This window comes from Rhizoctonia solani, chromosome 16 (assembly GCF_016906535.1).
Source record: "Rhizoctonia solani chromosome 16, complete sequence".
NCBI classification, from domain to species: domain Eukaryota; kingdom Fungi; phylum Basidiomycota; class Agaricomycetes; order Cantharellales; family Ceratobasidiaceae; genus Rhizoctonia; species Rhizoctonia solani.
Window position 1 is genome coordinate 2,331,955 of NC_057385.1, and position 26,541 is coordinate 2,358,495.

Consider the following 26,541-nt stretch of genomic DNA (forward strand, 5'->3'; position numbering starts at 1 on the left):
AAAAGACTATGGCCACACATAGTGGTGCATTTATAGGCCTACCGGGAGGATACGGGACATTTGAAGAGGTACGATGCGCATATAATCACTTAACATCTACCAAACTTAACGTTAAATTAGGTTCTAGAGGTTGTGACATGGAATCAGTTGGGGATACACTTAAAACGTACGTCTTTGCTTGGATAGGATCAGTTGTGGCTCACATCTCAACTTCAGCGGTCATTGTGATCAATGCTCGAGGGTACTACGAGCCCCTAAAACTACTCATTCAAAACGGTGTTCAAGAAGGATTCATCAAATCTGCCAATGCCTCCCTGGTTACGATCCTTGATCCTCCGGCGGACGGTGACTGGGGGAAGGCTTTAGTTCAGGTTCTAGGAACATGGAAGCCAGACGAGACAGCTGGATACAAATGGAACTGGAGCCAGACCCAGGCTTCCAAGGAAGCATAGACGCGATATGAACGTTGTTCGGGCCTGGTGGCGATAGGGGTATTTGCCAAATATAGAAGTTGTACTATAACGAAGCGCTTGCACGTGGGAAAAATGTCATATCAACTGAGCTTCATCTACTCTTGGTTCATTCAACTGTGATTCTACCACCAGACTACACGAACAAAACTCGACATAGAGAGTGAAAACCGCGAAAAAAATGAGCCTTTGATAAGGAAATGGATGATGGCGCCCATGCCATGTAGGCAAGTGACAAGGGAGGCTGACGGAGCTGACAGACGTCCTGAGGCTTAGAATTGTCGGGTGTGCGTATCGTATGGTGTTGAGGACGGTGTGTCTGGCGGCCCCAAAGACGTAAATGAAGACTAGTTGGGGCACTTGAACCGGGATGTGGACGGGAGCGAATCTTCCGGAATGGCGCAACGTGGCGTCGGAGATCCAATAAATATTTGTCATGGTACGCACGGGCCACACCACCGGGGTATATAATAAGGGCCTCGGTTGGCACACGAGCCGTCCCTTCCCCGTGATTAGCATCCGACCTCATCCGAGACCCTTTCCGCCGCATACATTTTTTTCTAACCATGTCTAACACCATTACATGCCCACTGCTGCTCGTCAGCTCCCTTCGTACCCTGCTCCTGCTATTCCAAATGCAAATAGGAACGTGCGGTGCCGGCTGCGACTGCTCCGACCCCGGCACCGCCCACTCCTTTTGCAATGCCTGCTGTTTCGGCGCCAACACCCGCTGAAAAGCCGGCGTTGACGCTGGAGCAGCAGCATATTACTGCTGTCGATGGGATCGTTCCTACGCTGCAGTAAGTCATTGTGTTAGCTGTTATGGTCTGTGTACGCTCGGCGCTCAAGGCGCGACGTTGGATGTTGTAAATAGGATGTAGCTTTAGAATTCATTGATGCTGAACTCTTGACTTCCTTCTAGGAACATCGTTGCCACAGTCAACCTCGACTGTCGTCTTGATCTTAAAACTATAGCTTTGCATGCTCGTAACGCCGAATACAACCCAAGGTATGTTGTCTTGCATACACGCGTGTACTGCTGAGCTATGGCTGACACTGAGTGAAGCGTTTTGCCGCTGTGATTATGCGTATTCGTGATCCTAAGACGACTGCACTTATTTTTGCTTCTGGCAAAATGGTTGTAACTGGTGCCAAGTCTGAGGACGACTCCCGATTGGCTTCGCGCAAGTACGCGCGTATTGTTCAGAAACTTGGTTTCGACGCCAAATTTTCCGAGTTCAAGATACAAAACATCGTCGGCAGTTGCGATGTTAAATTCCCTATCCGTCTGGAAGGCCTCGCCTACAGCCACGGACAGTTCAGTTCTTATGAGCCTGAGGTATGTTGCCATTGCTCTCACCAATGTGTTTTTTTTTTACAAATCTTATTTCAGTTGTTCCCTGGATTAATCTACCGTATGCTCAAGCCGAAGGTTGTACTGCTCATCTTCGTCTCAGGCAAGATCGTCTTAACTGGTGCCAAGGTAAGCCAATATTTTTGCTACCACCACAAATATCTGATCTAGGCCTCAAAGGTTCGCGAGGAAATTTATACGGCTTTCAACACTATCTATACCGTGCTTTGCGAGTTCCGCAAGCCTTAAAAGCCCATGGCACCCCTTTCTCGTTATCGCTTTCAGATTGGACATACTTACAGTATTCATCGTCTCGGAACTGTGCGGCATGGGTGCATGCTTGGGCTCATCCAAGTGCTGGCTGAGCGAGCGGTGGTGCACTGTGTCCTCACTGTTGCGGACGATATTAGTCAATTAGTTTCTCGTCGCGTATACTATCATTATGTTGCTTCTTTGCTTTTTCGTTTTACATTTTCTCTCATCACTGTATTAAATACCACTTCAATGAAGCTACTTTGCAGCGCACTAGACTGGCATTGTCCTCAATTCCAAACCGTGATTAAGCATGTTTATAAACCATCGAATAAGTGGTGGCGATCCAACAGGTCAGGTGACCGCGGCTTGGTGATCGCGTCCCGCTCGACCCTCATCGAGGTAATTCCTTGAGCTGCTCGAAACAACGTACTCTTCGGAGACGACTATGGACACAGGTACGGTTACATTAGAAAAACTCTTTTACTATTTTCTTACTTTGCTCGCATACACATTGTAGGCCAGACATCTGCCCGTAAGTGGAGCTGCTTTGCTGGAATGATTATATTCACGTAGTTGCTATCAACAGCCGCCGCCACCCAGCCAGTCGCATCGCTCAAGAACAAGAAAGCCATTTTTAAGCAACAGTCTCTTAGCTTAGACCAGGCTGTCTCTACGATCTCTGGTAAGCATTCACGTCAGTGATAGTATCTCAAAGGCCGACACGCTCTCAGAACGATTAAACTTTCACACATACCTCCAATCCGTAACCGAACCTTTAAGCGAATTTCCCGCGTCCCATCTCCCGCTCATTGCCAAGCTCATACACGAAAGGTGCACTATAGCGCATTTCTTTCATCCACATTGATCTGAGTCATTCGCAGCGAAGAAACGTATCACCACGCTGCTACCCGAGTACACAAGCTTTTGACAGCACAAGCTCCTTCCGCAAATGCGACTGAAAACGGAGATCCCGCACTCTCAAAACCCGTAGTTGAGGCTGCTATCAAGAGAGTAGCTGATCGGGTGAATTGGGGTGTTGACAATGGGGTTCCGGTATGTTTGTATTCTGTTGTATAGTTGCAAGCTTATGTTCGAAATGCAGGGGGCAACATTGTGGAGGTTAGAAGTGAAGGATAGAGACATGGTTCCACCTGAGTTTAGAAAGGTTTGTGAGGAGCGATGGAAGGAGCGCAACCAGGTATGTATCTGCTACTTGTATCCACGTGTTGGATTCTCATTTGGTCGAACATTAGGCTAAGACGGACATACAAGCCGCCCTTGCCGCTCTTTCTGAACCCGACCGTGCCCAGTACTTGAAGTCCGGAGGGAATGCGACCTCGGGGTTGGGGTCTGCGGATAAGGTGCTACTCTACGTGGATGGATTGTGGTAACGTGGCTAATTCTTACCTATAAGCAGGATGTTGTTATGAAGTCACCATCCAAGGCGGACAAAGAGAGTGAAGCCTCTACAAAAAAGAGCGCAGGCAAACCCAAGAAAGAGAAAGCAGTGGACGCAGAGGCTGCTGCTAAAGAGAAAGAGAAACAAGAGAAGAAGAGCGCAAAGAAGAGAAGGAGCGGAAGGTTGCCGAGGTAAGATATGTACGCTTGTTCTATAGGCTGCTTATTATTTTACTACCAATAGAATAAGAAGAAGAGTGCAGCGGCTTTTGCTTCCTTCTTCACTCCAGCCCGCCCTACGGTTGCTCGGGTTAAAACGACCGAAGATGCAGAAGTCTCCGACTGGAAAAAGACGTTTTACCCTTTCATAGTCAAGAAAGATACAACCGTCGCGCCTATAAACCGATTCGCCACAAATGCAGCTCAAGCCTCTGGCTCTGACAATGCTCTTCAACAACTACTCGAGCAATATCGACAAAACCCCGACAAAACCGCAGACCGTCACGTCCACGACAAAACCTTGAAGTTCGAGCAATCATGCAGGAGTTGACCGATGCTGAAGTGGTGGGGGATAGTAAGACCGTGCGACGCTTAACAAACCTATTAAAGAATCGTCGGACACTTCCTGCGAAATTGTTTCACTTTCACGAGAACAAACGACCAGCCTACTATGGTGTGTTTGTACTAAAATCGCATTTACACCACTGGATGAACCCAAATTTGATACAGGTACTTGGACTAAATCTTCTCCCCATATCGGCCCGCGAAATCCGTTCGGCAAAGATGAAACTCTTGACTATGATTATGACAGTGGCGAAGACTGGGAGGAGGAAGGAGACGGCGAGGTAATTGTCAGCGATGGTAGTGATGAAGAGGATTCGGCTTCAGAAGATGAAGAAGAAGGATGGCTTGTCGATGATGACGAGGTCGATGAGGTGCCGAGCGATGCTATGGACGAATCTGGTGATACCTCTTTCAAGCGCAAGGCCAAATCCTCCAACGAAAAGGACGGTAAACGACGAAAAGTGGAGAAACTTACCCCCTTCCAAAAAGGACCTTGTTGGGAGGAAGAAATTGGTGAATGCTCATATGAGCCCTTTAACCTGTATCGCATACAACTTCTCAACGGTGAGTAATCCTCGAATTATTCTCATGACCTTATCAAACGTATTTTACGCCAAGATTGTCCATATCCTGTGGATCCCTTCACATTCATTCCTGCCAAGCTTGAAGAATCAGCGGCTGTGAAAGCGGCTGATAGTTCAACTGCCACACAAACGGGAACGTTCGCAGTTCCTGTGGTTCCAGGCACGGACAACACGAGTGCACCCCAAGTACTGGGTACCTCAAACCGGGTTCCTTCTATGACAAAAAAGCAAATCGATCCCAACAGTATTAAGAATCCCTTCCCTGAGATTTATCTGGCCGAACTCTATGGTTTGATTGAAGGAAGCGAGAAAACACTCAAGGGGCTTGTCGAGGACCTTTACCTTGCTCTCAAGAAATACCCTGGCGTCAAAAAATACGCGATTGAGGCTAAGTTGAGAGAGGTTGCGGACAAGGGTCGCTCGACTGACACGCCTGCGAAGAGATGGCGAGTTTCGGATGAGGCATGGGTAAGCACAATCTGCGGCCTTTTGCTAGTATTATACTAATCAAGGTAATCGCAGGCCGCTGTTGGTGCGACCCGCCCTGGTCAGACTTGATATATATTTCTCCAGTTTTACCTAATGGTTTTTACGCACTCCTTATTTGCCTACCACGACTACCTCCTTCTTACCTTGATGACTATTGTAAGCATAGTAATGTGAGAGTATGTTCCAATAGGAACAATTATCCAGGTTTTTATGGAGCAGGGATACGTCATAGCGTTTCCCCCTTTGTAGCCTAATCACAAGCTGTATGCATGGCATATGATGCCTTTTTCCGGGCAGATTGCTCATGACGTGAGTAAACAGGTAAAAAGGTATGTCTGGATGTAATAACGAACGTTTCGCCGTAAAACCATGCGGATTTGATTCTGGCTTGTGGGTGTGGTCATGTTTGCGTGAGAATTGAGTAATGACCTTGCGAAGTCTCGCCCCTTGGACCATCTGTCTGCCATCTCCCACCACCGGCGTTGCGAGAGAGGGACGACACACATACTTAGTATTAATTGCTTAGTTCTAGTTGTCTTTTTGCCTAATCGCTCGAGTTCAACTATTTGTAGAAATCATTTGCATCCACTGCAACAGGCTCTGTTGCTTTTTAAAATCTCTGCTTCTTACTTACACGTTGGTCCTTGTCCTTCTCCCTGGCAACCAATACGGCCCGACTGCCATTGCACAGCGAACACAGATCCTCTTATAATCTCTAATCGATAGCGATTGCCGCCGCCTATACTCGCTGGCTCGGATCCGATACTAGTGGACTCGGCTCGCACCACCATCTTCATCTTCAATAATACCTAATTCACTTGGAACGACACGAGAATATTTTTGCTATTCTAATTCCTTGAACTGAAACAAAAGTATAATGTCCCTCTCGTCGACCCCAGAAGGGGGATTTGCCAGACCATCTGGCAAGACTCCCCCTCCCCCGGCTCCATCTGCGGCCTATGCAAAACGGCAAGTCGCGCTTTTCACGTGTTTTTGGGCCTTTGCTGACGTTTGCATTCAGTGCTCGAGAGCTCCAGGCCCAAGAAACTATGGCCGCCGCTCGCTACCGCCCTCCTGCGCTCCGCAATGCCAAAGACACGTCGATCGAAAATATCTCAGGTGGCGATGCTGGCGGTGATCTTGCTTCTCTTGCACCTCCCTCGTTCCCCCAGGGCTTTAGACGCGCAAGGGCCGGAACCTTGCCTTCTAACGTCCAGCTGGCTGCTCAACGTTATGCATCCACGCTCCCTGCGGCCCCTGTGTCCGACTATGAAACCAATGAAATTAGCAATAATACAGGTATTAATCTCAATACTTCTAGCGCGACGCGTCCTTCTCTTCGTCACGCGACGTCCATGGCTCCGGCTCCCTCGACCACTATTGGCGGAGAGCGCAATAGCCGCTTGCGCTCCGGCTCGCTGACTCTCCCAAGCGCTGGTCTTTCTAACGCCTTTGGCCCTTCCATTTTCTCATCTTCTTGGTTGCCCAATCATGGTGCTGGTTTCCCTGCCCTCGACGAAATGCGCTCCATCACCTCGGGAGATTCGATCACAGGTGGCGATGAATATGATGTCCATACACTTGACTATCTCGGATTGGACGATGGTCCATCTGCTATGGGTGGCCATGGTCGCCCAATGCCCATGCCCGCTACCGTATCTGAGCTACGAAACCAGGCCCAGGCTGCTATCGTTGGCCATCAAGCCCAAAATCCAAGTCGCAACCGGTCTCAAACTATCTCGAACTTTGCCCGCGCCCGCAGTGGCACTACTTCTATGATCACCGCTCCAACAATCGAGCATTCCGATGATGAAGAGGAAATTGATTACTCGGGTAGTAACTATGGTCGTCAGCGGATGGACTCGTTCGAAAGCGGAGGGCTGTATGGAGGAAATGGTGGTTACGGCGCCAAACCCTTCCGCCAGAATCAGCACTTGAGCCCCAATACTAGTCTTCTCGCCCGTCCGCGTGCAATCTCCGTCGGTATTCTGGACGATCCGAACCGAGCTGCCGCACAACGCCGCACTGCCGCTGCCAATGCTGCGATAGAGCAGCCGTCCGCATCGCTCCATCGTAAAACTTCCTATTCTAATATGAGCGATGCCAACCAAGGGATTCTAAATACGAATGCCGTCTATAACGCTGCTCCTACCTCCATATTACGCCAGTCATCGTTCAATATGGATGACGAGAACGCTATGTACGCCGGAAGATTGACTCGCCAGAACTCTGCTTCGGTTCGTTTCCCTACCGGCGACGTTACAGCTGGGCAAGCCGGTAATAACGGTGGCCGTCAAGTTCATCTCAGTGCGCCTATGATTGGCAGGGGTGAATCTCGTTCAGTCTCGCCCAAGATGGAGGGACCTAGCCAAATACAAACCCCATCCCGCTCACTCTGGATCGGTAATCTTGACCCTACCATGACCGGCGAAGATTTGGCTCACGTCTTTGCTCCCTATGGTGCTATCGAGAGCTTCCGTTTGCTCCCTGAGAAGGTATGTGCTTTCGTTTTTATGATTTATCTAGCACTCACATTTGGCAAATAGGAATGTGGCTTCGTCAACTTTGTCGACATTGCGGATGCTATGAGAGCCAAGGATGATGTCCTAAACCGCTTGTCTGGTCACATTGGGATGAACAATAATCAAGCTGTCCGCATTGGATTTGGGAAGGCCGATAGTGCACCAGCAACTCCTCCTATGGGGATTCAATCGTCGAATGCTGGTGTCGGCCTGGGTGCTCATATCCAGTCTCAATTTACCCCACCTGGGCAATTAACCCCAAATCAAAATCAGGCAAATGCCATGGACTCCCAGTTGCAATCCTCGCCGACCCGCGCGCTCTGGATTGGCTCCATCCCTTCGACAACCACTCCTGCGACAATCCTGAGTGTTTTTAGTCCTTATGGTCCAATTGAAAGCGCTCGTGTCTTGACCCACAAGAATTGCGGGTTTGGTAAGCAATTCTCGTAACCCTTTTGCGTCATAGCTGATTTATTCATCTGCAGTCAACTTCGAACGTCTTGATGATGCCGTACGTGCACGGAAGTCTCTCAACGGGCGAGATGTCCTAGGCAGTGATGTCGGTGCCATTCGAATCGGTTTCGCACGAGTCCCGGTCAAGAACTCTGGGTCTGGCGATGGAGTTGATGAGGGAATGGGAGCTGGTGTTCAAGGCGTAGGTGACCTCACTGTTGGTGCCACCATTCATGCGCTGCGTACCGTCAAAGGAGCTGCAACAATTCCAGCTGATCAACAAGTTCTTGGTGGTTCAATTGAGAACTATCGCTCGAATCTCCTCTTGAGTATGATTGGATCTGGTACCCACAAGGCTCTCGGCAGTAACTCTAACAACGGCGCTGGCTGGACCGCCTCCATTACTGAGCAACAAATGGTTATGCTCGAGCTTAGTGGTGGAGCTGCTGATGCTGAAGCCGATATCAAGGCATTGGGAGGTACGTTCACATCTGTCCCTAATCTAGGTCAATCAATTGCTTATGCGGAATTTAGAGTTCCGCCCTCCAACTATGTACTATTCTACCATTCCTTTAGTGGCAGAGCGTCCACATAACCGTCGCTGGGACGCATCCAAGCTGCGTGAATTGCGCAAGCGGCTTGACTCTGGTACATGCAGTGTTGAGGAGATCGATGCCGTGGCTGCAGACTTTTTAGACGGCGAGATAGTCGATCTTGCTTCGGACTGGCTGGGTAATACCGTACGTGAAGTCCGTCCAAAATCCGAACCCGTACTGATTATAACCTTTAGGTTGTGCAAAAACTCTTCGAGAAATGCTCACCTGCCCCCCGCCTGGCTATGCTTGATCGCATTGCCCCTCACCTTGCAATGATTGGAATTCACAAGAATGGTACATGGGCGGCGCAAAAGATCATTGAATGCGCCACTACCCCAGAAGAGATGGCATTAGTGATTACAAACCTCAGGCCATATGCGCCCCCCTTGCTGCTCGATCAATTCGGAAACTACGTTGTCCAGTAAGTGTTCTACTCGCCAGCCTATCAGTATTTTAACAGCTTTGATAAACCAGGTGTTGCCTGCGCTTCGGCCCGCCTGCGAACGACTTTATTTTCGATGCTGTGGTCGACCGTCTCTGGGAAGTCGCTCAGGGTCGGTTCGGTGCGCGTAGCATGCGTGCGTGCCTAGAAAGCCCTCAAATTACTCTCAGCCAACAAGTGAGCTATTCGTTTCCAAGTTTTACATATTACTCATGTTATGTGCTCTCAGAGGAAAATTGCAACCGCTATTGTATTGAACTCGATTCCTCTGGCGACAAACCCGAACGGCGCTCTGTTGCTAACATGGCTATTGGACTCATCTGGCTTCCAATCCAGATACAAGCTACTGGCTCCACGCTTCACGCCTCATCTTGCACACCTGTGCACCCACAAGCTGGCCTCCCTCACAGTCTTACGGATTGTCAATCAGCGAATCGAGCCCGATGCGTCGCAACAAATTGTTCGCTCTCTGTTCAATTCCCCCGGCGATCATGTTCTTACCGATGTTCTGGGAGACCAAGTCAATGGAGTGGCAGTTGTTCACAAGATTCTCATCAGCCCATTCATTGATGCTGCTGAACGTCCTCAGTACCTTGAAGCTACCAAGCGTGTTTTGATCGATCTCAAGGTCACCGTAACCCAAGCATATCGCCGTCTCATTGAAGAGGTTGGACTACCGCTCCCCAACTTCCAGCCTGCTTTCGCACAACCTGTTCCTCAGCCTGCCAAGAAAAACAGTGGTGGTCCGACAGCACCCTATGGTATGCCTAATGTGCCTACAGGATATCAACAACCTGGAGACGGCTTAACCAATATGATGCAAGCGCTCCAGCTTCAATCTGGTATTGGCCCCAATGGTCAAGGTGGACTTCAAATTAATCCCGGATATGCAAACCCAGGTGTTCCGGGGCCAATGAGCGCTGGTCCTCCATCAGGTACCTCGCCCGCTACATTCTCTCCCACGAACGATCCCTTCAACCCATTCGCTCGCTCTCCTGATATGGCCCCTCGTGGCAACAACAGGCGCGGCCCTCCTGGTGGCCAATTTGTTCCCCAACAGGGACAGCAGATGTACAATACTCAACAAGGCACCCCAAGCTTGGCTCAAGCGGGTAGCGGTCTGATGGGAATGGCTCAATCCCCCTACGGGATGCCGCCCAATCCCATGCCGCCTAACCCCATGCCCCCGCAGATGTACCAAGCGTACATGCAGAACTTTGTCCAACCTAACTCGACCTCCTTCCACACTTGAGCCTAACGATACAGCGTTTGTCCTATATTCTGTCATGTAACGCTCTTTTCTATCACCATCATTGTAAAACCGCGTACGATCTGTGATCTCGCTCCCTTCGCTTGTGACTCGGCTTTGCTTGTCTCTTCTCGGAATGACATATTGGCTCGGCCTGCTTGCCAGTGAATGTGCTGAAAAGTTTTCGTGTTGTATGTGACCATGGTTGTACATATAGGCTGGTAGAACAAAACCATCAATATGCGTGTTATCTCAATAGAACAATATCTTTTCCTCATTCACAAGTTTACAGTACATCCCTCTGATATGCGTCTCTCAGAACTCTTTCAAGGGCCAATCCTCTGGTGCTCGTTATCGAGTAGCGGCTCAGACCATGTCGCCTGGAATCAATGGGTATCAAATCCCTGTCTTGAACAACATAAAGTGCGAACATACCACCATAGTTGTCTTTTCTTCACCATCTTTGCCTACGATCCGAGTGACATTTTTCGCATCAATGCTGGGCGTATTAATAAATCTGGCAACATTCTGCAGAGTTTGGGTATCCACTCCATATGACTTGGCTATTTCACCTATTTCCTTGGTAGAACTGGCCGATTTTCGGGCGTCAAGCATGTCAGATAGTACAAGGGCCAAAATTCGATTGGAAGGTATCGTGTTTGATGCGGCCATCTGTTCGGATTCCTCGCGTGCCCGAATCATGTCGAGTGAACGGTCTGATTGCTATCCAGATATTCTTGATACGTGCTTCCTTTAGACATAATAGTCAAACTTACTGGACGGAGTCGTTGGCCTACTTGCGGATTTGGTACTTGAACTTGACCAAGCTGGCTCAATTTTGACATAAAGTGTGGGTCCTTCGAATCAGATTCAATACCTATCCATCCCTCAGGATAACTTTGAGTCTGGTTCTGTTGTTCTAGATGCAAGCACTTACGTGAATCCTTGGTCTCACTAGCCATTACTTCTGGTTTAGGTGACCTGAATTGCTCGGGGAGGGGCTGAGGGGTCCTGGCGCCAGCCCATGATGGTTGCGCCTGCTAGGTAGCTTTCTCGCAGACTTGGAAGCAGAACCACCCATAGTTTCACTCTAAGTGCGAGTTTCGCGTCAATTACAATAGTCGGAACTGACATCATATAGACCGTCAGTAGATGAAGATCACGTGGATAACTCCCACGTCCTGTGTGAGTCTGAGAGCTGCGATATTGTTTGTGGGACGCATTGCTAATATGGCTTATTTCGACTTCGATTGGTATTCAAATCATATTAAAGAGGAAGCTTAATGGTTTGCGGGTGATATTGGGATAAGTTTATACGCATACATGGAGGATATGACTCCCCACGCCTCGATTAGATCACCAGGTGCCACTCTTTGACTTAGCTTGACGCGAAAGCGTATCAACCCATATGAATAGGTGGGTTTTCATGCCATCAGCAGTATATTATCTTTCTTTAATCGATTGCACATCAGCTTCTCTTTTGTGGAGCACATCACTCCGCGTTGAGACGACAGTTGGCTGCAGCCCTTTGAAGCCTGGTAGACTACCCGCTCGACTTCGCGACATGTATTAGTGGGCTACATATAAAGAGCATTATATGTATAGTGACGCCAACCCCGTTCCCTCGCTTAAGATACCCTGTGGTTAAAACTGCTATTGAAGCTATTGCTATTTTGTGGAGATGCTTGGGTACTAGCTGGCCAGAGCGTGACCCATTCTCAGTCATCATGACAATGCGGTCCGAGGCGTAGCAAGTGTAGGATTTTATACGCTTAATGATTTAAAGTAGTCAAAGGGTAATTTACAGAGTAGAATTCAACATCGAATAAAATTATCATTGAGTGTTTCTAGCTAGAATATGCGGGGAATAACATGCCTTCTCAGTTAACAGTACTAGTTGGACACGATAGTACCGCCTCATGTCTGACCCAACAATCTCATGGACATATCGCTTACAGATTAATTTTTGTGTTGTATATAACAACACATTATTTCTTCAATCTGTTGTCTATTGTTGCATAGAATACTCTAAGAGGCGATTTGTATTTGGCCACGAGTCAGTCATAAAGTGGTGGTCCGTGCCCATGACCTAATCAGACACAGAACACTGCCGTTTTACCCGTGTAAAATCTCGCATATATCGTGGGTATATTTATGTAGAGCTTTTAATAAAAGGGAATGCTAAACGAATGTACCAGTTTTGATTGCTTCTGAAGCTTATAGAGTGGAGGTCTAGCAGACGAGAGGCACTGGCCAAATTTGGATATCAAGGTGGACTGTGCGCAGAAAGATGAAGTGCAAGTCTTCACACTTAAGTGGAGTCTTTTATTGAAAAAACTATACCTGAGTCTTCTTTGCTATACAGTACTTTATCTGGCTGCACAAAATCGCGCAGTTATTGCCCTTAAGGGGTCGTAAAAGTCAAGTCTTGAAGGCCATGGTTTTTTTGCCGGGTTCAAATCACGTGAGTTGAAACAGTAAAAACTGTTCACAGAACATCTCAGAACTGCTGGAGTATGTTGATAGCATACCAATAGGTATAAATATCATTTGTAGTGGAAGTTCTACTAATAGATGCGATAGATTTATCGAACCTACTACAACCAGCGCTCGCCATCGTCACAACCAGCCATGGTAATTTAGACGTCGAAAGCATACCTTAAACATGACGATAAAAGCGTATAATTAGTACCATAAGGTAGCTAGAGATCCAAAATAGATTTACACGTCAAGAAAATAGGGTAGAATCGCGCATGCATCGGGGAAAATGCAAGGGTATTGAAGACACGACTCAGAGCTGAGAAGTCACGAGACACTGTTTGTTTGTTTGGTGATTCTCCATGCCTCACAAAAGGCTCGGGGATCTAGCCTCAGCTCATAAAAGTCCCCACCACCCCCTCGTGAATTTTGACTGTTATCCCTTATTCCTGCGTGCGGCTGATCTGTCAAACATTCATCTGGCTATCCTACACAGCTATTTAGTATTAGCCTGCGCATATTCTGAGCCCAATCGATTCAATCATGCCTCGAACTAGCACCTCCAAAGCCACTCCTAAGGCCACTGCTACCAAGGCATCCGCCAAAGCCCGGCCAGCACAGGTCCACCCTCCTTTCGTTGATATGATTGTGGTAAGAACCGATCTAATCAATTGTTTCTCACCCACGCTATCTACTTCCTAAATGAATTACTCGTGGTCCACGGGCTCTACTATGGCATCAACGTTACCAGAGTCGCATATTCCGCGCTATCCCTCCGCACCTCATCGTATCTGTTACCCAGGCCTCACATATCATAGTACATGGGTGCTCACCAAATATGATTATCGTTTACAGGAATGTATCGTTGCCCATCGGGATGATTCCCGTGCAGGTGTATCTCGCCCAATGATCAAGAAGTAAGCATATACAAATATATCCCAAATCTAAACCCGTGTTCAACGACATTATTTTATAACGTGCTATTTAGATTCCTTGAGGATAAGTATAAGATTGACATTACGCCGTCTCACATCACCAATATCAACCGGGCCATTGCCCGTGGCGCCGAGACAAATGTCTTCACTCTCCCCAAGGGTAAGCGACTAACTCTAGATATTACGAAATATGAACACCCTCATTGATGAGTGATCTATTCATTAGGACCCTCGGGTAAAGTGAGGCTTGCGCCCAAGAAGTCCACGGTCGAGGGCAAGGAGGTTTGTCGCTCAAGCCTCACCAAACAACTGGCTCTTAACTATTCTAATTAGAATCATCCACCGGCAAAAAAGACTGCTGTTGCGACCAAGAAGGCCAGCACATCTACCTCCAGCAAGAAACCAGTACCAGCCAAGGCACAAACATCTAAAAAAGCCACATCTACTACAAAGCCTAAGGCTAAACCTACTACTACGAAGTCGAGCTCTGCAAGAGCCAAATCTTCCGGCACCGCCAAGTCAGCTCGCACAAAGGCTCCTGTGAAAGCTCCCGCAAAGGCTTCTGCAAAAGCAGCAACCACCAAAGCCGCTCCAGCCAAACCAGCTGCTGCCAAGAAGGCGAGCACCACTAAGAAAGCAGCTGTGACGAAGAAAACACCCACTCCCAAACCCGCAGCCAAACCCAAGGTAACCAGTTATATGGAAGGTTCATATGTATAGCTAACATCTATTCTGCATACTCAGAAGACTACTTCGTCCACCACTACTGCGGCCAAGGCTAAAGCCAGCGGAACGACTAGCAGTCGATCGGGACGCTCTACTAGGGGTACCACCACATCTTCACGAGGAACTAAGCGTGTATGTTTTGTTATTGCTTAGTGCGTTCGTAGACTAATTACCACCGACCTCCAGCCTGCAAAGAAATAGATAGTAGATAATAATTGTTATTTCCATTTGGCCTTGTGATTTATTATGTTTCATTCAGTATTCCCGTTTTGTTTTTCTTTAGCTATCTGGTTCTTGACGGTTTGCTGAGTAACGAATGCCGCTGTATTTGTTGCACTCGCACAGAGGAAGCGGTCGGAGCTGTTTATGTAGCATATCATTTTAACCCAATGAAGTTCTAAATGTGCCATTTGTGTGCGTTGGCTAGTGATACAAGTCGTAGATCATCCATGTATTTCCGGGATAGCTCCGCTGGGTCGGTGTACCATGTGCTGCGTTACACTCAGCATATATATAGACCATGAGACATCATAGCTCCACCGTTCGATATACGTTCAGCACAGTCACCCTAACTGTGTTTTTATTATGTTGCCCAAGTCCCAGCTCAATGTGATAATGGTAGGTTCAATCATCGGGCTGTCGTCATGAGAACTACTTCTCAAAAAATGGCAGGGGGCGATGACATTCGGGAAGCCGGCACAGAGGGGGCACGCATAGTGTCTGTAGAAGCAGTGGGAGAGATCTTGGATATACTCAAGTCTTACGGGTATCATGAGGTTGGTGGTGATGGTTAGATCAAGCGACAATGTCAGTTCATGAACTTCATGTAGATCGATACTGCCCGAGTATACACAAACGGGACCTCTGAGGAGCTCCTGGGCGAAGCGGACTGGAAAAAACGAGGTTTGGTAGTGGAAACTAAACTTTACCCTTCTGGACCAATCAAGCACACCCCCGAGGTACACGTTGCAGTCGCGCATTGTTATCGTTTGATCTTACCCTAGCGGCCTTGCATATAGGGGATACGAGAATACTTGGGCAAGTCGCTAGATGCACTCAAGACGGACAGTATCGAACTCTTCTATCTGCATGCACCGGATCGCTCTACTCCCTTTGAGGTAACTTTCAAAGCGGTGGATGAGTTGCACAAAGAAGGCAAGTTTGCCAAGGTTCGTGTTGGTACAATCATGTCGCGTCATAATTGCATTTATCAGTCTAGCTTTGTTCGTTAGCTCGGCATATCAAACTACATGGCGTGCGTACAATTCAGTACTTTGTGCCAAGTTGATCGAGAAGGAGATTGCTGATCATAACCCACGTTGCGTAGATGGGAAGTTGCTGAAATCGTAACCCTTTGTCAAGCAAATGGTTGGATTCAGCCCACCGTTTACCAAGGTATCTACAATGCCGTTCATCGTGCCGTCGAACCAGAGCTTTTGCCCTGCTTGCGCAAATGTGAGTACCCCAATCATCTCGGATGTACCCGGTACAAGCCTGTCGTGCTACTATTTATACATTTTATCACCTCATCGGGTAGTTGGAATCGCGTTTTACCTGGTAAGTGACAAGCTACAAGGCTATATGCGTGAAAATAATCAGCTGTTTACATATATTAGTACAATCCACTGTGTGGTGGGTGGCTCACCGGCCGCTACAAGGATATGAACGTCCAGCCTGAAGCAGGGTCCCGTTTCGACCCCAACAGACCTGATGGACAATCCAAGAACTACAGGTCAGTGCATTTGTCCATATCAGCATATCGGATTTGGAAGAACATGGCACATTCGAAACAGGGCTCGTTACTGGAGCGAGACCCATTTTCGAGCGCTGAGCATTATCGAAAAGGCCACTAAGGAACATCAGCTCACTATTGCAGAATGCGCTCTGAGGTGGATCAATCACCATTCACTGCTGAAAGCGTGAGTATCGGAAGTTCAGGTGGCCCCTTGTACTAAATGCCCGCTTTCAAGTGGATATGGCGATGCGATCATTATCGGTGCGAGCAGCAAGGACCATGTAGAATCCGTAAGCAGCAGTCACAACTTATTTCTCCAGTCTATTGGATCTCACGCATCCCTCAAACTTCTCATGATGGTAGAACTTGGGGGACCTGGAAAAAGGGCCTTTGCCAGCGCCTGTGGTTGAGGCACTAGATGAGGCGTGGGAGGTCCTACGGGCGTCGGTCCGCAAGTACTGGCACTAGCAGCGTGGCATTCTGGTTGGCCAAACTTGTCAATCTTACACCCTTTCCTCATCATGTTCGAATTATCAGGCCAAAATAAATGATATTCAGCAACGGTACATATCAAGTTGTCAAAGCTATTAGGCTCAAAGCAAGAGATATAAGGGAAGCGTGGAATATAGCCAAGTTCTGGATCCATATCATAACACAGTATCAGAAACCGTGCAACTTGATGGTTGACTGAGATTGTTTGATTAGAACATTGTCATGGTGGCATAGATGAACCATTACATACCTTTGGAATACCCTCGTCGGTTAGGAAAGTAGAGATCTTGAGACGTTGGTCACCTTGAAGCTGAATAACTTTGCCAAGTTCCTCGTCGTCAACTAAAGTACCATTACACGCAAACTCCTTCTTGAAAGCCTTGAGAAGCTTCTTGGAATCGTACTCTGTCGTAACAGTGAGATCTTGGCTTGATCACCGGCACCGGGTGCAACTTACCTTTGGGAAGACCTTGGAGTGTAGTGAGGGTCTTGCGACCGTTACGCTGTTGAATACGGATGTGGATGTAATTCTGTTGAGAGCCAACGTTGGATTCGCCTAAAGCATCACCCTCGTCCGCGAAGGGGTCTGAGATGGCATAAGCCACATGCAAAATTCGATTATTATCAGTACACACCGTATTTCGTGAGGTTCTGAACGCTCATAAAACGCAAGTGCGAAAAGTGATAAGGCGACGAAAAACGAGGAAAAGGTTGGGGTGGTCGCAAGCTGAGGAACCAGTGCAAACATCTGAGAGCGTATCTAAATACCAACGCAATCGTGGCTGTGTCAGGGCGAACTCTAGTCATTCACCTCCAAACTTGATCTCACCCGCAGCGCTTGTAATTGGGGGTCCCCTTCGATATGACACCGCCGGCCCCAAAGAGATCCCGCACAGCTCCAAAATTTCACTCCGGACATTTGGATCCCAATCGAGGTAGGTGCATACATAAATTCGCTGCTCACTACAAGGGTCATTGAGTGGTCTACGATGCACAGCCAGAAAACTTAAGAAAGAATGGATTGCGCACCAGAAACTCAAGGCCAGGTACCGCGCGGAGAAACGCCGTATGGGAATGACCAAGGTTACAGCAGAGGATGATGGCGATGAGGCTGGCGGCAGCACCGGTGACGATATAGCCAAGGCTGACGAGTCAGACTCGCATTCGGACTCGCCGGTCAACGATTCTTCGGCTGAAGTAGCTGATACCGCTGCGCAGTCCCCGGTTGTGGACTCTCTCGTGCTCGTGGCGCACGTTCTAGAACAACAAATTCCGGGCGCAACACAAGAAATCCTGCTAATGAAGTCAAGTCGGAGCAGGAAAGTCCTTCATTACGAGAACTCGCAAGAGATGCATATTCGCCAGCCAGCCTTCACACATTCAAAAGCCATCCTCTTCGCGGCCGACCGCATGGAAAGAATAACTCTCGAACTAGACGAATCCCTATCCAAGTCGCACAGACATTAATGCTCAAAAAGGCGGAAGAGGCCAACCTAACATGGCCAAAAGAATGGTGTATTGCTAGAGAGGATCAAACGCTCAACCCAATAGTCTATACTCCCATTGTGATATATTACAACTCCAGAGATACCCCAGCCAATAACTCAGATTAATTCAAAGGCCTCCCATTCAGGTTCGATGTTGTTCTATCCTTAGATGAGTCGATCGTTTACTTGGTGAAGCTGAATCGACTCACTCGATTATCAAGCTCAACCCATGACTTGAGCTTCGACCCCAGCGATCTGGCCCACCCTAATCCAACAGCGGCCATCTTGCACACGTTAGATCTACATCCGTCATGATCGTCAATGCGCTCAAGTTTAAGATAGCTTCGTACTTACGTTAGGGTGCAAGCCGTTGCGATCAGTTCCAAGTCATTATCCTCATCGTTAGTATCATCGTCCCACAATTCAGATAACAGCGCCATTTCAACTATCATCCCTCGAGTGAGCCGGATTCTCTGTTCTTCGGTGCGGTTCATCCATTCAGATTGGACATATGCAGAAGGACTGGCCAGCTCCGCAAGTTCCTCTGCTGCATCTGTCACAGAACCTTCTCTGGTACGACCACCGTCGATCCCCCACTGTCGGAGCGAATACACATAACCAGGGAAGATCTTGGTAAATTCGTCCAAAGAGACTGGATCGTCCGAGGCGACGTAGACGTGAGGGCGTCCTGGTAAGCCCACCAGACTCCAAGTTTTTTGAACCGCGTCTACATAGTTTTGGATCGGGACATATCCATCCGAGCCGGACTTGATAAACTCCCAGCTCATGGCTTTTCGGTCTCCGCGCCTGATATGAGCGCCCATGTATGTAGCGACAGCTTCGCTATCCGTGTTGAGCTGAATGCGACGACGGAGCTCGGAGCGGGCCTGGCGGAGAAGTCGGATGTTTTGGTCATTGAGGATTATGAACGATTCAAACGAGTCAAATGCCCTTGTGAAGATGGGTTTGAGCCTTTCTGTAGATTGCGCATACCTGGATGTCGAATGTGAGGTTGGTGGTTTTGGGGGATCATCGATAGCCACTCACGGATCCTCGAAACTCTCGGAAAAGGAATGACCAAAGTGGAATTTAGCTGTTAGAGGTGTTACAACCTACATATATGTCGATTAGAAACGCTTGAAAAATGTGTAGACATGATACATACCCAATGTCTAGGTTCAAAAGTGCTTGGACTCAGCAAGGGACTTGCGAGAATCATTTGGACTTACTTGGCTAATCGCGGACAAGCAACCAATTCTTCAGGTGGAGGCGGGAGGCATCCAGGTTCTGGCCCCGGCTGGGTTTCTCGGATGCTCCTAAAGTGCGTTGTCCAGCTAATTGGGTTGACTCAGTCTCCGTGCAGCATCACCCCATCTCAAACAACCCACTTTCCGCGAGTCCATAGCCTATCGTCAATCAAGAACGTTCTCCCTTGCTACTTGGTAGGTTAGGCGCGCTTCTGACGGTGATACTGTAAAAGAGCACATACCTCCCTCGCTAGACCAGCTAACTGAGCGATCAACGCAAGGTCCGCCATTAGACCTCTGTTGCCGTCAAACATAAAGGTAATCGTACTCGAACAAACTTTCCGGTTGTTTTCAGAGTGCTTGACATCGGCCACTCCCTCTGACACAGGATGTCAGACGTGCGAGTACAGCGAGGTTATTGATAACACTGACCTGGGGGTTTATCCCAGTAGCCTCCATGGAAATGACTCTCCTGTTGTTTCCAGCATTCCTGTCGGTACTGCTCGGGTGTTAAAGGGAATGCACTATATGCAGAGTAATCTATCGAAACCGAGGCAGAATGCGTATGGTTATGGGTGGCCCCAGTAGTGGTATCGAGTACAGAACTACTATTCCCCACCACGGCTGTGTCATCCGATACGTCAGGTTGCGAAGTCCCAATAAATTCCTGCAACTTATTCGGCCAGTACATTGATACGAATATAAGCAGACACAAGAAGAGCGAGAATACGACCCCAAAGGCTATCGGCAGATGAGCAATAGCTCGATCGAAGGCCCGTCGGCTAGCAGGGCGGCGACGACCTCGAGATTCTGCATCGATGAGTTTGTGAATATCGTCACCAAAAGTCGCGGAAGTGGAAGACGCAAGGAGGGGCTCGGTTTGACTTTGTTGGGTCATTTCATAGGTTTCGTTCAGGTCATCCCGGGAGGCATCGGGCGCAAAATCTATGGACGCATTTTGAGCATGAGTAAACGTTTGATTTCCCGAACGAGAATGTGGGGTGCGAGGAACGAGATTGGTTTCGCTTCCTCGGCGAGATAGTGGTCGGTAGGACGAACTAGTCGTGTCTGTCTCTGGTACGAGAGAATAGGTCGGTCTAGACATTGTTAGTGGGTTGAAGTAGTCGAGGCCAGCTCAAGTACCGCGGTGGTAACTGTTGGTTTTTAATCCCCTAAGGCGGGTGTTGCGACCATTGAGCGGGAGTCACGTGTCATGACGATTAATTCCGCTTGGGGACAAAGGTCGTGTTTACTATGCAGCTCATGTGCGCGTAGAGTGCGACGGTGAAGATAGCAAATAAGATATTGCTCAAAAGCCAGAAAAGCCTAAAATTACATGTACTTTTGCAAACAACCGCATAATCAAACACTTGTTCGGATCACTTGACTTTGTCCAAAGGTCTATAGTGGACTGGGGTTAGACATACAGCATGGTTTAAAAGGAAATGTATATACCTGTTGAAGCCTCCCTTCCGGTTCATGTATTGACGCCACGTCCTCTGCTTCTTAACGTTAGCGGCACCTTGCTGGTTCCCATTAACGGATTTTCCCTGAAGGCTCGTTAGTTGGGCACCCCTGTTGGGCCAATTGAGCTCACTTTGGTGCTGTCAAATCCACCAAAGCCCATGGCAGCCATCATGTCCTCCTCGTCTTCTTCCATGTCTTCACCTTCCTCGATTTCGCCCCCTACATTTGAGTCTCGTGGCGGTGGAGCATCAGGCTCTGGTGGAGGTGGACCGTTGGGGGGCTCTGCAATAAAGTTAAGTGAGAGAGTAAAATAGCTGGTGGGTGGAGTGCTTACTCGCTGATGAATCTTCCACACCAGGTTTTCGCTGGCGTGAATCCCTGTCCTTGTCCCTGTCGTCACGAGAACCGCGGCCGTCATCCCTTCGAGCTGGGCCACGATCATCATCGTGTCTGGCTCGGTCGTCTCGCCTGTGTTCCCGCCGGTCATCGTCCTTCGGGATCGTCCGTCTGTCTGTAATCAATAACGTCACAAACTCGTCAGCAACAACAAATCAAGTAAGCATATTAACCAACCTCTTCCATCTCTATCTCTCTCGCTGCGGCCACCTCGTCTGGGACTCCGAGAACGGCTTCTCCTGCGTTCGCTGCGGCCATAGTCGTCTCGACCATCGCGATCTCTGGTTCGCCAATCCCGCGTGTCCCGGCGGTCGTAGTCCCTATCCCGACCACGGTCTCTGTCCCTATCTCTCTCATCTCTCGGGCCTCCTCGCTCACGCTGTCCTCCGCGGCGGTCAGACATCTAGAACAGACAAAGTAACAGTTCAAACCTGTTCTGGGCGCTTAACCTTGAACAGCACGGGATGGTTATGTAACACCTCAGGTAACAGCGTAAATATCAATGCCGGCCTGCGCAACTTCTGGTTTGCAACCATCACCACCCCATACGAACTTGATATCTTGTCCCTTTGATTTCAACATGAACCCGCCCACCATCCAGACTGACAACTTGTCGCCCCGAACTGGTGAAACTACGTACGAACGATCCGTCTAACCTTGTCCTCCGTGTTACTGAAACAGTAATGGCTCAGCCAAATGGACCGTTCCATGCCAGCAACCGCTGTTCCGCCTTCCAGCCCCTCTACAGGCATTCCACGTCTCCCGTCACAGAACTTTGACTCCCCATCCTTGGATATATCAATTTCGACCATTTTAGGCAATGCTAGCACGTAAGTTACGTGCATGAACGCGCTATAGCCAGTGCTGAAATGGCTCAGATCTGAGCCTGCCATAGCCCAGCAGGTGGACAAAGTCAAGCAGCTCTCACAGGAAAACTCAGAGCTTGAACAGCGTTTGCGTGAGATTGAAAAACGACTGAAAGATGTAGAAGAGAAAGATAGGAAACGCAAATCGCTTCAACCAGCGGCTGCGACGAGTTAAACTCACGATCGGACACCATCGTTACCCCAGTTAAATATATTATAGTGCGCTTTTTTGTCTAAAGTCTATTAGATTGCGAATAGAATTGTATCGATTGCCACGACCCCATTGGAAAATGTGAAAACGTTGAGATCAAGAGTTCGAGGGTGCATTATGCATGGATGATTTCTGAATTAAGTTGTGGGGGCGGCCTTTGATCATGACGTTCCGAGGATTAATGGAAATTCAGACGTCATAACAGTGACCACGCCTCTCGCACCAACCCTCGTCTGGTTTATCTATCTTCTATCGGCACCCTTCTCCACCAACTCGATCTCGCTCCGCACAGTATTAAACGGGGCCACTCGAGCTCGGCATCTCACTACCACCCTCCTCTTACTATCTAACACACCCTCTTGTTCAATCATGTCCAAGTGCGATTACCAGATTTTCATTTCGTACTAAATGTTCAACTAATCCTCGACATTACTCGACAGGTTCAACTCGCGTCAAGCTTCGCGTCGTGGCTCGCGCCGCGCGTCCATTGACCCGTTGCGCTTGATCCCAATGGACAAGTTGGGTGTTCCCAGGCTTGTTGGAGAATCGGCCACTAACAAACACATAGGGCTAAGGCTCCTGCTGCTGGTGAAGACTTCAACGTTGTTTTTATTGGTGCTGGTAACATCATGTTCGGTATGTCATTCTCCACCGTTGGGACGAATGTATGCACTGATCCGCACAATAATCAGGATCGCCTGAAGGTCCTTGGAATCACTCTTTCCGTTTTGAACAGTACGCATATACCTATTGAACTAAATGTTCCTGAACCTAACGCTATATCTGTTACCTCCCAGCAAACTCGGTCCTCGTCTCAAGGTAGTTGCATTGATCGACCCCGCGCTTGATCGTGCATCGGCTGTCCTCCAGAAGAAACGAGACTCTTTCGTAGTGTCGGCCTACCAAAACACCAAGATGTACAAGACAATTGACGACTTTGCCAAGTCTATGACTCCTGAAGAAAAGCCACGGGCTATTATTGTCGGTAGTCCGCCACACTGGCGTGGCTCTGACCTGCCAGGCCGTAATCTCGAAATTAAGTTGCTCGAATACTTCCCTGGTGTTGCGTTCTTTATCGAGAAACCCGTGTCGACTGGCCCACATACCACCGCGCTTGATATCTCCAGGAGGATTACCGAGGCAGGGAACGTATGCTCGGTCGGGTGAGTTATTGTTTTGGTACTCTAAAGCTGAGACTAACTGTCATTCCTAGATACATGCTTCGTTACCTCAAGGCCGTTCAGATGATGAAACAGATTATTGAGGATAAGGAGCTTGTCGTCATGGCCACCTCCGCACGCTATGTATGCGCATACGAGCCGATCGCCAAGCCCGATTGGTGGGACAAGTCTCGCGAGTGAGTTAGTCTCGGGATTCGGGACGGAGATTAGGTTGACGCGTTTGTTCCCCCCAGCCAAGGCCCAATCGTCGAGCAAGGAACGCACTTCTGTGAGACAACTTTGATTCGTATCTTGTCTTCTATCCAAAAGATCTAAACCAGCCAAATACAGGCGACCTTTCGCGTTACTTTGGCGGCGATGTAGACATCAGCTCTGTGATGGCGCACTCGGTTGAGTGGGACGAGGAACCTGGACAATTGAGCAAGATCCCTATCGATGAGAACAAGATCGCCCCAGAGAACCGTATCCCTCGTGTCACAACCGCAACCTGGTTTGTCTCTCTAATGTATCGGCGGCTTGGCTGTAGGCTGACATATAGAATAGGAAATATGAAAACGGCGCTGTCGGTACCTTGACTCATGCTGTTGCTCTGCACGGAACGAACTACAGCTGCGAACTTGAAGTCTACCTCGATGGTTACCAGATGAGGCAGGTTTGACTCGGATAATGACGTGGGTATATGCTTACGGTCTATATCCAGGCTCGTCGATCCTTATCATATCCCAACCCTTTACATCCGCCGCCCTGGTGACGATTACGAGGAGACTTATCGATTCGGTGATGATGACCCATTCTTTTCAGAGGCAAGTGGGTGTATGCTTAGATTTACAGTTATCCTAGACATCATTATTAGGTTTCCAATTTGATTGACGTGATCGAGCATGGAGAGGGCACAGCTGAGATTCTAAGCACTTATGAGGGTAGGTTTTCCATTTTGCACAGCTCAAGTGCGGTGGCTGATGTGACTATACCAGATGCTTGCAAGACCTACGAGTTTACTTGGGCTATCCGCCTCGCCAGTGAGCGTAGCCGCGCAAACTACCACAAGCCCACGGAGGCTTAAATTCAGAATTTTTAAATGCTGTATAAAGAAAACCGCAACTATGTAAAATAGAATTAGAAAGCAAGATTTGAATGAAAACCAACGCCGAGGAGATTAGATGCTGTTGTTTGTCCGAGAATTCGAGAATCTCATAAGCTTCGTGTTTGGTTGTTGGCCGCCGCACTGCCAAATGCTGATCACGACTTTAGCTCGACGATCACAGACTATACCACTGAGGAGACTCACTTCGGTATTCTCAGCAAATAGTATCTACAGTATAGCCTTTAAGCACACTCGCAGTATGTCTAATTCTGCCTTCGAAGCAAAACCGTTTCGGCTTTCTCTTGTCCAGCTTGGAGGAACCGGTGATGATAAAGCGGCGAACTTGGAGCATGCGAAGGAAATGGTCTTGAAGGCCGCCCAGCCTGTTGATGGGAAGAAAACCAATTTGATTGTGTTACCTGTGGGTGTCCATATATAATCATTCGATAGACCACTGCAATTGGTAAACTTATACATTCCCTCGCGATCGTAGGAGTGCTTCAATTCCCCTTATGGGCATATGCATTTCCCGAACTATGCCGAAACAATTGGGTACAAGCCAGGCGAAGCGTATGACGTATCTGCTAGCAAAAGCGAGAGCGTCAAGGCCCTGTCCACAATGGCGAAAGAGACAGGTATTTGGCTATTGGGAGGTGAGCATACTACTGAGCGTTTAGGCGCCTGCTAGACATTGATTTATCTAGGTTCTATTCCGGAGAGGGATGAAGTCGATGGTAAACTATATAATACAGCCACGGTATACAATCCTCAAGGCATGTTATTTTGACGTTTTTTAAAGCATATATCTGAGACCCACCCAAAGGGGAATTGGTGGCAATTCACCGCAAGGTTCATCTCTTTGATATTGATATTCCTGGAGGCATTACCTTCAAGGTCGGTCCTATCCCACCAGCGATGCCAGAAATTATATGACGTCGATTCAGGAAAGCGAAACACTCACGGGTGGAACTAAGCTCACATCGTTCGAAACAGGTAGAGTATCACGTCAAATATGCGTAAAGATGTTCAATTGATCGCTGTTTAGAGTTTGGAAAAATTGGGCTAGGAATCTGCTATGATGTGAGGTTCCCAGAAATGGCCATGATTGCGGCTCGAAAAGGTGATATGAGTTGTGATCATCTGTAAGCTGGGTTTAACGTAATTTAGGTTGCGTCGCTATGCTTTACCCCGGCGCATTCAACTTAACCACTGGTCCGTTGCATTGGGAGCTCCTCCAGCGTGCAAGGTTTGCTATCTTGATTTTACTCTAGCCGTACTGCTGACCGATCCGGCTCGACAGGGCTGTGGATAACCAAATATACGTGGCTATGTGCAGCCCAGCCCGAGACATGTCTGCTGGGTACCATGCTGTAAGTTGATGTTCACGGCTACTCTACCTTCCCTTCAGAGTCTAACTCCGATCATGTCAAGTGGGGACATTCAATGGTAGTAGATCCTATGTAAGTTCGGGTCATTGCTTGTAAATTCTGGAATATTGAATTGGTGGTAGGGGTAAAGTAATTGCAACTACCGAGCACGAGGAGGCGATTATACATGCAGACATCGGTAAGCAATTCCGGCAAATTCGCTTTCCTGTGTCTGACACAGCAACTCGGTGATAGATCCCGAGGTGATTCGAAAGACACGCAGTGGGATTCCAGTTACTATTCAGCGCCGCTTTGATGTGTACCCCGACGTGTCTATCTAGCCGCGTAGGCTATGAGCCTCTTTGGGTGACTAAACTACAACTAGCGAGGTGTGAAATATAAATGCATGAAACCTTCCATTTTGGGAAAGCGCTGAGCGCTTCTACGATTCTAAAAAGTTCTATCGGGTTCTCTGGTGGTTTGCCCTTTGACT

At 48.4% G+C, this 26,541-nt stretch overlaps 13 protein-coding genes across 13 annotated transcripts; 9 read left to right on the forward strand and 4 right to left on the reverse strand.

Moving 5' to 3' along the window:
• Window positions 1-8: 8 nt before the first annotated feature.
• RhiXN_02004 (lysine decarboxylase) lies at window positions 9-452 on the forward strand (the record flags this gene model as incomplete). The annotated part of the gene is made up of 3 exons (XM_043321823.1): window positions 9-68; window positions 121-166; window positions 217-452. The coding sequence occupies 3 exons, from the start codon at window positions 9-11 to the stop codon at window positions 450-452; spliced, it is 342 nt and encodes a 113-aa protein (XP_043187646.1).
• A 720-nt stretch (window positions 453-1,172) lies between these two features.
• RhiXN_02005 (TATA-box-binding protein) lies at window positions 1,173-2,073 on the forward strand (the record flags this gene model as incomplete). Its single annotated transcript, XM_043321824.1, has 5 exons — window positions 1,173-1,270; window positions 1,393-1,486; window positions 1,537-1,809; window positions 1,864-1,953; window positions 2,005-2,073. 5 exons carry the CDS (start codon window positions 1,173-1,175, stop codon window positions 2,071-2,073), a joined length of 624 nt encoding a protein of 207 aa, XP_043187647.1.
• Window positions 2,074-2,524: 451 nt separating this feature from the next.
• On the forward strand, window positions 2,525-5,183 carry RhiXN_02006 (chromatin assembly factor 1 subunit A; the record flags this gene model as incomplete). Its single annotated transcript, XM_043321825.1, has 13 exons — window positions 2,525-2,534; window positions 2,597-2,611; window positions 2,666-2,761; window positions 2,811-2,910; window positions 2,961-3,132; window positions 3,182-3,277; window positions 3,333-3,440; window positions 3,497-3,669; window positions 3,736-4,002; window positions 4,053-4,150; window positions 4,207-4,605; window positions 4,660-5,093; window positions 5,148-5,183. 13 exons carry the CDS (start codon window positions 2,525-2,527, stop codon window positions 5,181-5,183), a joined length of 2,004 nt encoding a protein of 667 aa, XP_043187648.1.
• Window positions 5,184-5,991: 808 nt separating this feature from the next.
• Window positions 5,992-10,379, forward strand: RhiXN_02007 (RNA recognition motif protein; the record flags this gene model as incomplete). The annotated part of the gene is made up of 8 exons (XM_043321826.1): window positions 5,992-6,101; window positions 6,136-7,609; window positions 7,661-8,069; window positions 8,122-8,568; window positions 8,624-8,829; window positions 8,880-9,106; window positions 9,160-9,304; window positions 9,357-10,379. The coding sequence occupies 8 exons, from the start codon at window positions 5,992-5,994 to the stop codon at window positions 10,377-10,379; spliced, it is 4,041 nt and encodes a 1,346-aa protein (XP_043187649.1).
• Window positions 10,380-10,702: 323 nt separating this feature from the next.
• On the reverse strand, window positions 10,703-11,510 carry RhiXN_02008 (uncharacterized protein; the record flags this gene model as incomplete). Its single annotated transcript, XM_043321827.1, has 5 exons — window positions 10,703-10,756; window positions 10,812-11,099; window positions 11,153-11,253; window positions 11,314-11,416; window positions 11,466-11,510. The coding sequence occupies 5 exons, from the start codon at window positions 11,508-11,510 to the stop codon at window positions 10,703-10,705; spliced, it is 591 nt and encodes a 196-aa protein (XP_043187650.1).
• A 1,887-nt stretch (window positions 11,511-13,397) lies between these two features.
• RhiXN_02009 (aldo/keto reductase family protein) lies at window positions 13,398-16,718 on the forward strand (the record flags this gene model as incomplete). Its single annotated transcript, XM_043321828.1, has 15 exons — window positions 13,398-13,505; window positions 13,710-13,771; window positions 13,843-13,949; window positions 14,016-14,071; window positions 14,123-14,476; window positions 14,534-14,667; window positions 14,799-14,815; window positions 15,113-15,133; window positions 15,188-15,291; window positions 15,346-15,474; window positions 15,535-15,684; window positions 16,174-16,247; window positions 16,309-16,434; window positions 16,486-16,540; window positions 16,614-16,718. 15 exons carry the CDS (start codon window positions 13,398-13,400, stop codon window positions 16,716-16,718), a joined length of 1,602 nt encoding a protein of 533 aa, XP_043187651.1.
• Window positions 16,719-16,910: 192 nt separating this feature from the next.
• Window positions 16,911-17,405, reverse strand: RhiXN_02010 (translation initiation factor SUI1; the record flags this gene model as incomplete). Its single annotated transcript, XM_043321829.1, has 4 exons — window positions 16,911-16,937; window positions 16,993-17,147; window positions 17,200-17,328; window positions 17,378-17,405. 4 exons carry the CDS (start codon window positions 17,403-17,405, stop codon window positions 16,911-16,913), a joined length of 339 nt encoding a protein of 112 aa, XP_043187652.1.
• A 199-nt stretch (window positions 17,406-17,604) lies between these two features.
• Window positions 17,605-18,209, forward strand: RhiXN_02011 (uncharacterized protein; the record flags this gene model as incomplete). The annotated part of the gene is made up of 2 exons (XM_043321830.1): window positions 17,605-17,677; window positions 17,740-18,209. 2 exons carry the CDS (start codon window positions 17,605-17,607, stop codon window positions 18,207-18,209), a joined length of 543 nt encoding a protein of 180 aa, XP_043187653.1.
• A 137-nt stretch (window positions 18,210-18,346) lies between these two features.
• On the reverse strand, window positions 18,347-20,581 carry RhiXN_02012 (uncharacterized protein; the record flags this gene model as incomplete). Its single annotated transcript, XM_043321831.1, has 9 exons — window positions 18,347-18,388; window positions 18,439-18,529; window positions 18,584-19,222; window positions 19,277-19,341; window positions 19,395-19,401; window positions 19,459-19,563; window positions 19,618-19,664; window positions 19,719-19,855; window positions 19,909-20,581. The coding sequence occupies 9 exons, from the start codon at window positions 20,579-20,581 to the stop codon at window positions 18,347-18,349; spliced, it is 1,806 nt and encodes a 601-aa protein (XP_043187654.1).
• Window positions 20,582-20,855: 274 nt separating this feature from the next.
• On the reverse strand, window positions 20,856-21,742 carry RhiXN_02013 (U4 small nuclear ribonucleo 27 kDa; the record flags this gene model as incomplete). Its single annotated transcript, XM_043321832.1, has 6 exons — window positions 20,856-20,877; window positions 20,932-21,026; window positions 21,074-21,225; window positions 21,278-21,476; window positions 21,517-21,659; window positions 21,718-21,742. 6 exons carry the CDS (start codon window positions 21,740-21,742, stop codon window positions 20,856-20,858), a joined length of 636 nt encoding a protein of 211 aa, XP_043187655.1.
• A 177-nt stretch (window positions 21,743-21,919) lies between these two features.
• Window positions 21,920-22,380, forward strand: RhiXN_02014 (uncharacterized protein; the record flags this gene model as incomplete). Its single annotated transcript, XM_043321833.1, has 3 exons — window positions 21,920-21,975; window positions 22,032-22,169; window positions 22,218-22,380. The coding sequence occupies 3 exons, from the start codon at window positions 21,920-21,922 to the stop codon at window positions 22,378-22,380; spliced, it is 357 nt and encodes a 118-aa protein (XP_043187656.1).
• Window positions 22,381-22,926: 546 nt separating this feature from the next.
• RhiXN_02015 (uncharacterized protein) lies at window positions 22,927-24,660 on the forward strand (the record flags this gene model as incomplete). The annotated part of the gene is made up of 11 exons (XM_043321834.1): window positions 22,927-22,934; window positions 22,985-23,052; window positions 23,109-23,151; window positions 23,214-23,579; window positions 23,630-23,773; window positions 23,831-23,865; window positions 23,928-24,087; window positions 24,141-24,232; window positions 24,298-24,404; window positions 24,451-24,517; window positions 24,572-24,660. The coding sequence occupies 11 exons, from the start codon at window positions 22,927-22,929 to the stop codon at window positions 24,658-24,660; spliced, it is 1,179 nt and encodes a 392-aa protein (XP_043187657.1).
• A 280-nt stretch (window positions 24,661-24,940) lies between these two features.
• On the forward strand, window positions 24,941-26,389 carry RhiXN_02016 (carbon-nitrogen hydrolase; the record flags this gene model as incomplete). Its single annotated transcript, XM_043321835.1, has 11 exons — window positions 24,941-25,102; window positions 25,175-25,334; window positions 25,386-25,415; window positions 25,505-25,575; window positions 25,626-25,674; window positions 25,727-25,801; window positions 25,849-25,927; window positions 25,982-26,051; window positions 26,113-26,141; window positions 26,192-26,247; window positions 26,304-26,389. 11 exons carry the CDS (start codon window positions 24,941-24,943, stop codon window positions 26,387-26,389), a joined length of 867 nt encoding a protein of 288 aa, XP_043187658.1.
• Window positions 26,390-26,541: the final 152 nt, after the last annotated feature.